The 12879-nt window shown below is 47.3% G+C and overlaps 1 protein-coding gene across 1 annotated transcript in view; it reads right to left on the minus strand.

Moving 5' to 3' along the window:
- Positions 1-12879, minus strand: part of APBB1IP (amyloid beta precursor protein binding family B member 1 interacting protein) — a 99591-nt gene that overhangs the window by 34472 nt on the left and 52240 nt on the right. Inside the window, exons 4-5 of the mRNA XM_051820970.3 lie at positions 9721-10013; positions 6853-6930 (exon numbers count right to left, since the gene is read on the minus strand). Coding sequence (XP_051676930.3) covers positions 6853-6930; positions 9721-10013 — 371 coding nt within the window. The remainder of the gene's footprint in view (positions 1-6852; positions 6931-9720; positions 10014-12879) is intronic.

Here is a 12879-nt window from a genome sequence, read left to right on the forward strand (position 1 = left end):
CAGTGGAGGATGGCCCAGGTGCTTGGGCCCTGCACCCCATGGGAGACCAGGAAAAAGCACCTGGCTCCTGGCTCCTGCCAGGATCAGCGCGGTGCGCCGGCTGCAGCGGCGGCCATTGGAGGGTGAACCAAATCTGGAAGTTTGGTGGGAGTAGAATTTACTAATATTCCATGAAGACACATAATACTAGGGACTTTTTCTAGGCCTCCTGTGGAAATTACTAACACTCTGGTCCTACAGAGTGACCTTGACCTTGACCTAAGGGAACAGAATGAATGTGTGAAGTAGGCTGCCAGGGTCCCTCCTGTGTATTTGTCGTGTGTTTCCTGAGGGCTGGCCCTGGGCTACTTAGCAATGAGACTCATTCTTCTTGACAAAGTGGGTAGATAGACTGGAATGTCTTCCTCTCCAAAAGGCAGGCACAGCTGGGACACTGCCCCTTCCATCTCACTCCTCCTGCCCCTGTCCTTGGCAGCACTCCGTAGCTAACAGATCGGAGTTACTGTGAAGACATCGGAGCGAGGAGCAGGTCACCACACAGCTCCTTCTCTTCCCAAAGCCACATCCCCAAGAATCAAAATGGAGACAACAGGGCAGTAGAAACGACTTTCTCCTCTAGAGACTTTTGAATTAGACTCTTATTCCACACTTCCCTAAAGAATACAGTCAGCCCTCTGCAGCACGTATCCCTAGATCAAGCATATTTGGGGAAATCAAGTTCAATTTATGAACATGTATGGACAATTTCTCCTCTTGTTGTTATTTGCTAAAGGATCCAATAGAATGACTGTTACAAAACATTTACACCGTGATGGGTCTTGGAATTAATCCAGAGATGACTTGAAGTGTACAGGAGGGTGCCACAGGTCCTATGCAAACACGGCACTATTTTATATTAGGGACTTGAGCATCTGTGGATTTTGGCATCTGATGGGGTCTGGGAACCAATATCCCTCATAGATATTGTGGACAACTGTACTTTTTCACCTTGAAAATCTGTAGTCCAGAAGCCTGTGGTTGGAAGGTTTTCCTACAAGTGTCTTTTGATGGATTTAAAAGGACAGGCTCAAGTACCACGGTGTCAAAGAGGCATCTGTCTGGCCTCCAAAGTGAGGCCTGCAGGGCTGTAGGGAAAACAGAAAATCCTCCAAGGGCAGCCTGGCCCGCGATGTGCTCTCTGCGGAGGGCACGCTGGCTGCTTTCTGCTGAGAACCATTGCTGTCGGGGGTTCTGTGACTTCAGAAACACAATCCACACGAGGGCTTGACAAACAAATCTCCTGGCTGGGAAAAATGGTGACGGTTGACCACATTGCCTTCTTGCTTAGAAATTCTTGAGAAAATAAAACATGGTGGCATTTTCTTTTGTTTTTACAGAGAACGAGCAAGAGAGAACACTAAACCACATAATTTCAAAATGATGAGAAGTTTTTTTTTCCAGAATGTGCCAACTAGATTTAATCCACACATATTTATGAATGTCCACAATCATTAAACTTAGAAAACAACAAAACCAAGAGAAGGCTGATGACTTTCAACAAGGAGAAATCATATTTACTATTCTTTCTAGTTTCCACATTTGCAAACTGTTAGCTTTAGAGCAGCCCAAAATAGTGCTAATTCACAGTTATGTGATACGGTTTAGCAAGCTAAGTACTTTCATATTTATATTCTATGATATGGGGCAAAATGATTTGAGAATGGAAAAACATCACCTTTCTAATCCATGACAGTAAAGATTTTCTAGTCTTAATCATTTCTTTTTATTTTTCTTTTGCAAGCTGTTAAGTAAAAAATATCCCAACCCTAAATCATTTATATTTTTGCTTCTATAATAGGATTCACAAATAGACTTACTCTCTTGGGTTACAGAACTTTAAAATAAACACATACACAACTTGAAAGGAAGGGCCTGATTCTGTTTCTAGTTCCCAAAGTGTTGTGCCATTCAAGATGTCAGCATCCCTCAGAATACTGGAGGCAGGTCCCTCAGATGGAGTTGATTTCCATCTTCTAAAAACACATAGGCCGGCACCGCGGCTCACTAGGCTAATCCTCTGCCTGCGGCGCCGGCACCCTGGGTTCTAGTCCCAGTTGGGGCGCCGGATTCTGTCCCAGTTGCTCATCTTCCAGTCCAGCTGTCTGCTGTGGCCCAGGAAGGCAGTGGAGGATGGCCCAGGCACCCTCATGGGAGACCAGGGGGAAGCACCTGGCTCCTGGCTTCGGATCGGTGCAGCGTGCCAGCCATAGCGACCATCTGGGGGGTGAACCAACTGTGGCACGGAGGGTTAAAGCCCTGTCCTGCAGTACCGGCATCCCATATGGGCACCTGTTCGAGTCCCAGATGCTCCGCTTCCAATCCAGCTCTCTGCTATGGCCTGGGAAAGCAGTGGAAGATGGCCCAGGTTCTTGGGCCCCTGCACCTGTGTGGGAAACTCAGAAGAAGCTCCTGGCTCCCGGCTTTGGATCAGCTCAGCTCTGGCCATTGCGGTCATTTGGGGAGTGAACCAGCAGATGGAAGCCTCTCTTTCTCTGTGGTTCTACCTCTCTATGTAACTTTGTCTTTCAAGTAAATAAAACCAATCTTTAAAAACAAAAAGCACATGGTAGATTGCGTGTGAGCACATCATAGCTTCTTTCTTCATGTTCTGTGTCATGGACAGGCTGTTGTATTAAGAAATACATATGTCGTGTCTGAGGTCAGAGCAAACAGACAACTCCTGTTATCAGTTTCTTTCCTTTCCCATAAACCCAAGCGACTGCTTCTCTGGCGAGTCCAGGTGTGTTGTGTTTTGTGCTTACTGTTATAATTCATCTAAGCCAAAGTATGGCTAAGTGCTCTCGCTGTCTGTTGTGTGGCAAGAAAAAGCAGCAAAATCAGTAGTGGAGACAGTGTGGCTTAGAAAAAGAGGTGTTCAAAGAGAGGACGAGGGGTAAAGAGTTTTCTAAGAGTAGTGGGTGAGTGATTGCAGGCCCCACTGGGGGCCCAGGCTGGGCCAGGGGAGAGGGTGAGATACAGCCCAGCAGCCAAGACTGTGCCAGCCACTGAGGGACTGTGGGAGTGCATCACAGGCAGAGACTCGGGCAGAATAACAGCAAGGAAGTTCACGCGGGACTTGGGAAGACTGTCTCTGATGAACCATGAATACCTGACCCAGGAATGGTCAAGGATTAGGATGAACACTGCTGTCTCCATTGACTAACGAGCATCACGTGTTAGGCACCTGCACTCCACGTGCTGTGGGAGGAGCCATAGGTGTATACGGTGCCAAGCCCACCAGGACACCAAAGATAATTCACCCAACTCTGCACGAAACAGAGTTGCTCCTTGAGGACTCACAGAGGAGTTGAAATAAGAGGAAGATACCTTAATCTTTCCCTTAATTTACCAAATTAACTAGTAATAGCACTTTATCATCAGGTGTGTACTTTTTTTAAAAAAACTATTTTTATTTATTTATTTGAAAGGTAGAGTTACAGAGAGAGAGAGACAGAAAGAGAGAGAGAGAGAGAGAGAGAGAGAGAGAGAGATCTTCCATCCAGTGCTTTACTCCAAGTGGCTGCAGTGGCTGGGACTGGGCCAGGTGGAAGCCAGGAGTCTGGAATTCCACCCAGGTCTCCCACGTGGGTGCAGGGGCCAAGTACTGGGGCCATCTTCTGTTGCTTTCCCGGGGTGCATGAGCAGGGAGCTGGATCGGAAACAGAGCATCTGGGATTTGAACACATGCTCACATGGGGTGCCAGTGTTGAAGGCAGTGGCTTAACCCACTGTGCCACAAAGCTGGCCCCAGGTGTGTACTTTCAGTGAGGTTAAAGAGAGATGATTCTGTTATAACGCACATGTTCCAAAGAAACCTATGCTCTGTAAAAATAGCACAATAAAATTACAGGCCTAGGCTGGCGCCGTGGCTCACTAGGCTAATACTCTGCCTTGCGGCGCTGGCACACCGGGTTCTAGTCCCGGTCAGGGCACCGGATTCTGTCCTGGTTGCCCCTCTTCCAGGCCAGCTCTCTGCTGTGGCCAAGGAGTGCAGTGGAGGATGGCCCAAGTGCTTGGGCCCTGCACCCACATGGGAGACCAGGAAAAGCACCTGGCTCCTGGCTTCTGCCATCGGATCAGCGCAGCGCGCCTGCCGCAGCGGCCATTGGAGGGTGAACCAACGGCAAAGGAAGACCTTTCTCTCTGTCTCTCTCTCTCACTGTCCACTCTGCCTGTCAAAAAAAAAAAAAATTACAGGCCTATTGGGAAACTAAGGTCAGGGGCAGCTCACTCAACACCAATGCAACTGAGAGACCAGAACACTAGCAAAATAACTTGTGGCATCCTGGGGGACAACCTGGACAGCCAGGGCAGGCCGGGGTGGGGGTGGGGGTGGGGGTTAGGGGCTGCCCAGAGGATGGGAAATGTGCACAAAAGCAACTGAAGAAGTGCAAGGCCAAGGTGTGCTCCAACTCAGGAAAGGTCAGAAGGCGGCACCACCTGCAGCAACATGAGGGTTGTGCAAAGGCCCGGAGGTCTCCCCTCAAGGGAGGGGGCTCTGGATGTGGAAATTTACTTAAAGTGTCTTAAAAATAGAGCTCAAAGGTCCCCAAGCCTGTGCAGCAGCAAAGCCAAGAGCCTTTCCCTTTTTTTTTTTTTTTTTTTGACAGCCAGAGTGGACAGTGAGAGAAAGAGACAAAGAGAAAGGTCTTCCTTTGCCGTTGGTTCACCCTCCAATGGCCACCGCGGCAGGCACACTGCGGCCGGTGCACCACGCTGATCCGATGGCAGGAGCCTGGTGCTTCTTCTGGTCTCCCATGGGGTGCAGGGCCCAAGCACCTGGGCCATCCTCCACTGCACTCCCGGGCCACAGCAGAGAGCTGGCCTGGAAGAGGGGCAACTGGGACAGAATCCAGCGCCCCGACCGGGACTAGAACCCGGTGTGCCGGCACCGCAAGGCGGAGGATTAGCCTAGTGAGCCACGACGCCGGCCTCCCTTTGTTCTTGACGGTAAATTCTACTCCCACAATTTCAGCTCTTAGGAAAAAAAAAAAATGTGGAAAGCAACAAAAACATCCCAGACAGGCCAAGGAAAGTTTCATGTTTATGTGACTATAAGTCCACCATGTATCAGTCCAAATGCGCTGATATCACAGAAGAAATAACTACATAATCCATCTTTTTTTTTTAAATTTGATTTTATTTTTTAATTTTTTAATTTTTTAATTTTTTTGACAGGCAGAGTGGACAGTGAGAGAGAGAGACAGAGAGAAAGGCCTTCCTTTGCCATTGGTTCACCCTCCAATGGCCGCCATGGCCGGCGCGCTGTGGCCAGCACACCACGCTGATCCGATGGCAGGAGCCAGGTGCTTCTCCTGGTCTCCCATGGGGTGCAGGGCCCAAGCACTTGGGCCATCCTCCACTGCACTCCCTGGCCACAGCAGAGAGCTGGCCTGGAAGAGGGGCAACCGGGACAGAATCCGGCACCCCGACCGGGACTAGAACCCGGTGTGCCGGTGCCGCAAGGCAGAGGATTAGCCTAGTGAGCCACGGCACCGGCCCATAATCCATCTTTGTCTCCAAAATTAGATTAAACAAAAGAAAAAAACACCTTGCAACTGTTTGGATAGTACTACTCAACATTTTAAACGTTATTAATCATTAAGTGTAAGATGTCATGGATTTAATTTCCCCCATACAAAACTGGTAAGAGTGTACCTTCTTTTTTAGGATATACTATTTTATTATGCTTTTTAACAGATGACAGAATTGACTCTCAGGGAGGCCAAGTGAGCTGTCTACAATGCACAGCTAAAATGTGCTGGTCAGTGTGGCTCCAGAATTCATGTGCTTTGCTTTTTAAAAAAGGTCTCATTTATTATTTTCTGAGATAACATTTTCATTTACATTATTGTAAAAGGCTTATTGGCTACACCAAATAAAGAGTTCTACAAATAAAGAATAAAAAAAACTCCACAATTTGACCTGGAAGCAGGCACAGGCTGTACATAATTATCAAAGGAAAAGGTATTCAGGGCCGGCGCCGCGGCTCACTAGGCTAATCCTCCGCCTAGCAGCGCCGGCACACTGGGTTCTAGTCCCGGTCGGGGCGCCGGATTCTGTCCCGGTTGCCCCTCTTCCAGGCCAGCCCTCTGCTGTGGCCAGGGAGTGCAGTGGAGGATGGCCCAAGTGCTTGGGCCCTGCACCCCATGGGAGACCAGGAAAAGCACCTGACTCCTGGCTCCCGCCATCGGATCAGCGCGGTGCGCCGGCCGCAGCGCGCCGGCCGCGGCGGCCATTGGAGGGTGAACCAACGGCAAAGGAAGACCTTTCTCTCTGTCTCTCTCTCTCTCACTGTCCACTCTGCCTGTCAAAAAAAAAAAAAAAAAAAAAAAAAAAAAAAAAAAAAAAGGAAAAGGTATTCAGCTTCACTCACACGAAATTATTTAACCTAGAGCAGTGTAGAATTCATATCAATTTGTTCGACAAAGATTTAAAATAGTTTGACAAAACACTGTATTTGCAGCAAAAATGACACACTCACACATTCAAGCATTACTTTCTTCCTCTCTCTCCTATTCCTCCCTCCCTCCCTCCCTCCCTCCCTCCCTCTTTTCCTTCTCTCTCTCTAATTTTAGCACCCGCTAAAATGTGTGGTGTTTGTCTCTGTATCTGTTTATCTCATTCAACTTGATGTCCTCTGGTTCCAACCATTTTTTGTTGCAAATGACAGAATTCCACTCTCTTTTTTACAGCTGAATACTATTTCACCATACATATACGGCATTTTCTTTATGGCCTCACCTCACAATGGACACCTTGGTTGATTCCATATTTTAGCTAGGGTGAACACTGCTGCTATCCACAGCTTACCTTCTTAACTTTGGCCTCCTTCAGTTTTTCCAACGCCAGCTTAATTTTATCAGCTTTGGCCCGGGCTTCTTCCTCTTCCTGTAAAATTGCAAAGGATTCAACAACAGCTCATTAACTACTGTTAGTGAGGAATTCCCCACGCCACCCCCACTGTCTTAGTGAGTACCTTAGCGAATTTCACACAACTCTAACAAAAATCTGCAGCCAAGATGTGGGCAGCAGCCACCCTTTGTATCTTGGGAGTAGTAATTAAACAGATAAAATGATGTCTTTAATGTCACATCTTTAGAGCACAAAAATCTCTGCTTGGCTCCCAGCCTGGGATCTACCCTAAGGAATCCATAGCTGGACCTTTTTCAAAGGATTTGAGCCCTCCTGAAGTTTTATGCATAATTTTGGATCAAGGCATCTTTTTAGGGATTCCTAGGTATGTGATTCTTAAAATGGTCCTTAACTGCCCCAAAATTAAGACTCAAGCTTAACATTTACACCAAAAGCACTGAGAAACAGGAACAGGGAGAACAGGATAGAGAATCGTACAAGCCCAAAGCCCTTTGATTTACACAATATAATATTCTGGGAATACAGTTATTAAGGCTTTTTGCTATTTATAGAGATAGGGAAATAAGCTGTTCCGGTTTCATTAAAATTAGATTTCGATCTTCTTACACCATTTTTTAAAATATTTATTTATTTATTGGCAGAGTGCTGGAGAGAGAGATGGATCTTCCATTCAGTGGTCCACTCCCCAAACAGCTGCGTCTGTGCCAGGCAGAAACCGGGAGTTAGGAACTCCATCCTGGTCTTCCACATCGGTACTTGGGCCATCTTTCACTGCTTTCTCATATGCGTCAGCAGGGAGCAGTGTGAGCCACAATGCTGGCCCGTTACCAGGGGTTCTTAAATTCCTTTTGACCCATAGGATCCCCCCCCTTTTGACAGGCAGAGTTAGACAGAGAGAGAAAGGTCTTCCTTCCATTGGTTCACCCCCAAATGGCTGCTACAGCCATTGTGCTGTGCTGATCTGGAGCCAGGAGCCAGGTACTTCTCCTGGTCTCCCATGGGGTGCAGGGCCCAAGCACTTGGGCCATCCTCCACTGCCCTCCCGGGCCACAGCAGAGAGCTGGACTGGAAGAGGGGCAACCGGGACAGAACTGGCACTCCAACCAGGACTAGAACTCGAGGTACCGGCGCCGCAGGTGGAGGATTAGCCTAGTGAGCCGCGGTGCCAGCTGATCCAAAGCCCCTTTAAAGATGTGTTAGTGTTAGGAACTCTGTAGAAATTCCCATTCACGTTGAATTTGGTATTTAATTCCAGGGGATTCCTGGCCTCCTTAAAATCTTCACAGACCCCATATTAAGAGTGCTTGCTCCCTATTGATCATCCATTTCAAATAATTTTTCTATAATAAATACATATACAGCAATTAGTGGGATAGCAGATGATTTAAGTTTTGGCTTATTTTAATATTATTGCATTTATAAGACATGCTATGAACTTTAGGGTCATTCACATTGATGAATCCTGATCATTATTATACAGAATAACAAATGTAGAAGTCACAGGAAGTGGGGCTGGGCTCCTACTGTAAGATATTCTTTTTTAAAAGATTTATTTATTTATTTGAGAAGCAGAGTTACAGACAGAGGGAGAGACAGAGAGGTCTTCCATCTGCTGATACACTTCCCAAATGACTGCAATGGCCAGAGCTGGGCTGATCCAAAGCCAGGAGCCAGGAGCTTCCTCTGGGTCTCTCACGTGGGTGCAGAGGCTCACGTACTTGAAACTTCTTCCACTGCTTTCCCAGGCCATTAGTAGAGAGTTGGATCAGAGGAGGAGCAGCTGAGACTCCAACCGGCACCCATGTGGGATGCTGGCACCACTGGCAGATGCTTAACCTACTGTGCCACAGCATTGGCTCTGTACAATATTCGTAAGTGGCTTATTCTAAGAAAAATCTGTAGGCAGATTTGCTTTACTTCTATCAGCGGCATATTATGAGTTAATGTCCTAAATCATGATAATATAAACTTTCTAATTGTTTTCTTCCAGTATTCGGAAATCTATTAATATCAAGCACTCACCACCTGTCTGCTTCACGCCCCCACACCCTCCACTATGATATGAGATTTGGTCACATTTTTGCCCTTCTGAACAGGGTAGACAAATTCAACAAAACTCAAGTTAGTCCAATTTAGAAAATGTGTAATGAATATCTTAGGCTAGAATAGGAGACATGGAAATATACAATTCAGTTCCACAGTTCACACACAGTTAATGAAACACTGCCCCAAGAGGTTGAGTATAATCAGGGAGTGTCTGCATACAAATATGAGTATGGTTTTTAACTAAACTATAATAAATCCTGAATAAGAGCCCGATAGTTTTTCTTAAACTTTCTTTAGTTGAGAAACAGAGAGAGAAGAGGGAGCTCCTATCTGTTGCTTTGCTCCTCCAATGCCCACAGCAGCTAGGTGAAGGCCAGGCCAAACCCAGGAGCCAGGGACTCAGTTCGAGTCTCCCATGTGCGTAGCAGAGGCGCAAGTACTTAAGCCAGCACCTGCTGCCTCCTGAGGTACACATTAGCAGGAAGCTGGAATCCGTACTGGGCCAGTACTTGAACCCAAGCACTCCCTTAAGAGATGTGAGTGCCCTGAGCAGCGGGCTTACCACACCCCAGTACGCTCTGTGTGCACACCCATGCCTCTTGTTTATGCCCGCTGTGGCTTTGCAATGAACACACTCAGCACGCTTGCTTTTCAGCATCTCAGAGCTCTGATGACCGCAATGATCACTCCCCAGAAAGGAAAGCCGACGGGCAGCAGAGGTGGACAGACCTCCTGCGGGCCCTGGCCCCGCACACTTACCTGAGAGAGAGGCTCGGGGGGCGGTGGTGGCAGTGGAAGGTCTATCACAGGGTCAGCAGGCGGAGGAGGCAAATCATTCTCGTACTCGCTGCTACTGGTGGCCGCGACGTTCGCTCCGTAAGCGAGAGAGGCCGCGCCGCTGCAGCTTGGTGTCCCCAGAGACGCTGAATGATGCTGGCCTTGAGAGGACTCTTTCTGTGCCTGGATTGTCCTCTGCTCAGCTTCACTTATGTCTGCCACCAGATCCGCCATGAGAGCATCTAAGTCTTGGTCTTCCAGTGCGTTTAAGGACTCTGATGGGGAGAAATTATATTAGTGATAAAAAAAAAAAATCTGAGCCTAGAAAAACAGACAGAAGGTCATTTAAAAAAATAGCATCATTATCATTATTTTAAAAATTCATTTTGGGGCTGGCACTGTGGCGTAGTGGATAAAGCCACTGCCTGCAGTGCCGGCATCCCATATGGGTGCTGGTTCGAGTCCTGGCTGCTCCACTTCTGTCCAGCTCTCTGCTGTGGTCTGGGAGAGCAATAAATAGAAGATGGTCCAAGTGCTTGGGCCCTGCACCCACATGGGAGACCTGGAAGGAGCTCCTGGCTCCTGGCTTCGGATCAGCGCAGCTCTGCCTGTTGCAGCCAACTGGGAAGTGGACCAGCAGATGGAAGACCTCTCTCTCTCTCTCTCTCTCTGCCTCTCCTCCCCTCTGTGTGTAACTCTTTCAAATAAATAAATAAATCTTTTATAAAATTCATTTAATTTGTATTTATTTGAAAGGCAGAGAAATAAGAGACACAGAGAGATCTATCCACTGGTTCAGTCCCCAAATGCATACAACAGGTAGCACTGGGCCAGCCCAACGCCTGGAGCTCAGCACTCACCCAGGTCTCCCACGTGGGTGACAAGGACGTGCACCATCACTGCTGCCTCCCAGGGTGTGCACTAGCAGGAAGCTGGAATTGGGAGTGGGGCAGGGACTCAAGGCCCAGGCACTCCCCTCTGGCATGCAGGGGTCCCAGGGGGGCATCTTAACTGCTGTGCCAAACGCCTGACCCAGAAGGCCCTTTGGAAGAGTACCATTCGGGGAGGGGGAATCATCTGATTTGTTATGATAGGATGAACAGGCCTGAGAACGGTTCTACTCAAGTGCACACTCACAAGTGCAGCATTTCCTAAAGTGATGACTGCTGTGTTTATTGAGGGCTTCAGGGGAGTTCCTCACACCGAGGAAAGAAAAGGGAGATGTGTGCTCCACACTAGAGCGCCTCACACACCAGCAAGCCCAGGGACAGAGGCCTAAGTGGGGGATTCTCGAACATTCTAGGGCAAGACCTTAGAGTTTTGGAGAGGCAGGAGAGGCAGATACTGGACAGCGATGGGAGGGCAGACAGAGCACCGCTGAGACTAATGCCTTTACACTGGGGGGTGGAGAGCAGGGGGGTCCCTGTAAGGTTCACCACCCAAGTAACAGGAAACTGTGCATCCGAAATAAGAGTAACTCATCATGAACAGCAGCCAGTATGGCACTACTGTGGAGGAGGCAGAGAGCTACTCAGAGATTCAATGTGAAGGCTTTATGATGACCCTGAACTTGGGACTTCCTTCCAAGTGTGAGCTGACCCACGCTGGCTGGTATTGGGAGAGCGGCTGGCTGCGGTGGCGTGGTGGGAGTGGGGCCACGGTCCACCAGGCCCTCCCTAGGTGAGTAGGGGCAGGGAAGAGTTTTAGGGAGGGATGGAACCGCCCTCTCCCGGGAGGGAGGGGATTCTAGCAGCTGTGGGTCGCACCAACCGGAACAAGGAAATGGGGCCAGGGAAATGCAGCCTGCATGGTAAGGAACACACAGAAAGCTTCGAGACACGATTCTTGCCAATCGTCAGCATCATGCACACCATGGAGCAGATCACACGAATGCCAGTGGCTCTAGCGTACAGCGCTGGGCGAGAGTTTCAATCTCCCGAATGTGTAACAAGGTTTATTTTCCTCTAACACACTGTTACATGTAATTTCTTCATAAAATCAAGTTAAAATAATTTAAAACATTTTCAGTGAAAACATATGGAACTAAGAAAGCCTAGTTGTAATTTCCCAACAATCAAAAACATGGATATTTGATATCTAAACCTTTGAATTAATTATAAAAATTATAGGAACAAAATTTTGGTAATGACACATATTAATTTTCACAGCAAAATTAATCTAACTTATGACATCATTTATGAATATAGCTATAAAGATCACTTAGGTAAATTAATACAGATTAAATATTTTAATATAAATTAATTAAATTTAGGGGCCGGCGCTGTGGCACAGCGGGTTAATCCCATATGGGCGCAGGTTTGAGACCTGGTTGCTCCACTTCCAATCCAGCTTTCTGCTATGGCCTGGGAAAGCAGTAGAAGATGGCCCAAGTCCTTGGGCCCCTGCATGCATGTGGGAGACCCTGAGGAGGCTCCTGGCTCCTGGTTTCGGATCAGGGCAGCTCCAACCATTGCGGACAATTGGAGAGTGAACCAGCGGATGGAAGACCTCCCTCTCTCTCTCTGCCTCTCCTCTCTCTGTGTAACTCTGACTTTCAAACAAATAAATAAATCTTTTAAAAAATTAATTAAATTTAATACTAAAGAAATGAGTAATATAGAATTGGAGAATGAGACAGTAATGAATTTCATTCTGAAATTTGTTGCTAACTCCCTGAATGATACTGGGAGAATTATTTTTAACTCATTCTAGCACTATTTTAAAGCAAAAACAGTAAAAAATCAATTCCTAATGCAATTCCCAGCACATTTAATTTTCTGTACACACCGGTACTTTTTAACAGTTTTGTCCTAAACCCAAATGAGGCCACACGCGTAGGCGGTCTGTAACGAGCGGAGTTTCTTGCGACCGTGCTGCAATACTGCTAGGGCCATACATGGCTGGATTTCTTTGTTTCTAGTATTTTCAGTACTTTTTTGATGTTGGGGACTGCATTAGCCCTCTGAAAGCACTGAATAGACAACAATTGAAGAAATGATTAAATTTTATTTTTTAGCTGAACTGATTAAAAAGCACTCAGGTATTATGAGTGTGGTGTGATTCAGCCTACACTTTTCATATGTGCGATCCTAAGTTATTTATTGCTGTTGTCATTTTGCACACGTGCGTTGATTTTTCAAA

The sequence above is a fragment of the Oryctolagus cuniculus genome, chromosome 13 (assembly GCF_051225735.1).
Source record: "Oryctolagus cuniculus isolate XC-2025 breed Fujian yellow rabbit chromosome 13, ASM5122573v1, whole genome shotgun sequence".
Lineage (NCBI taxonomy): Eukaryota > Metazoa > Chordata > Mammalia > Lagomorpha > Leporidae > Oryctolagus > Oryctolagus cuniculus.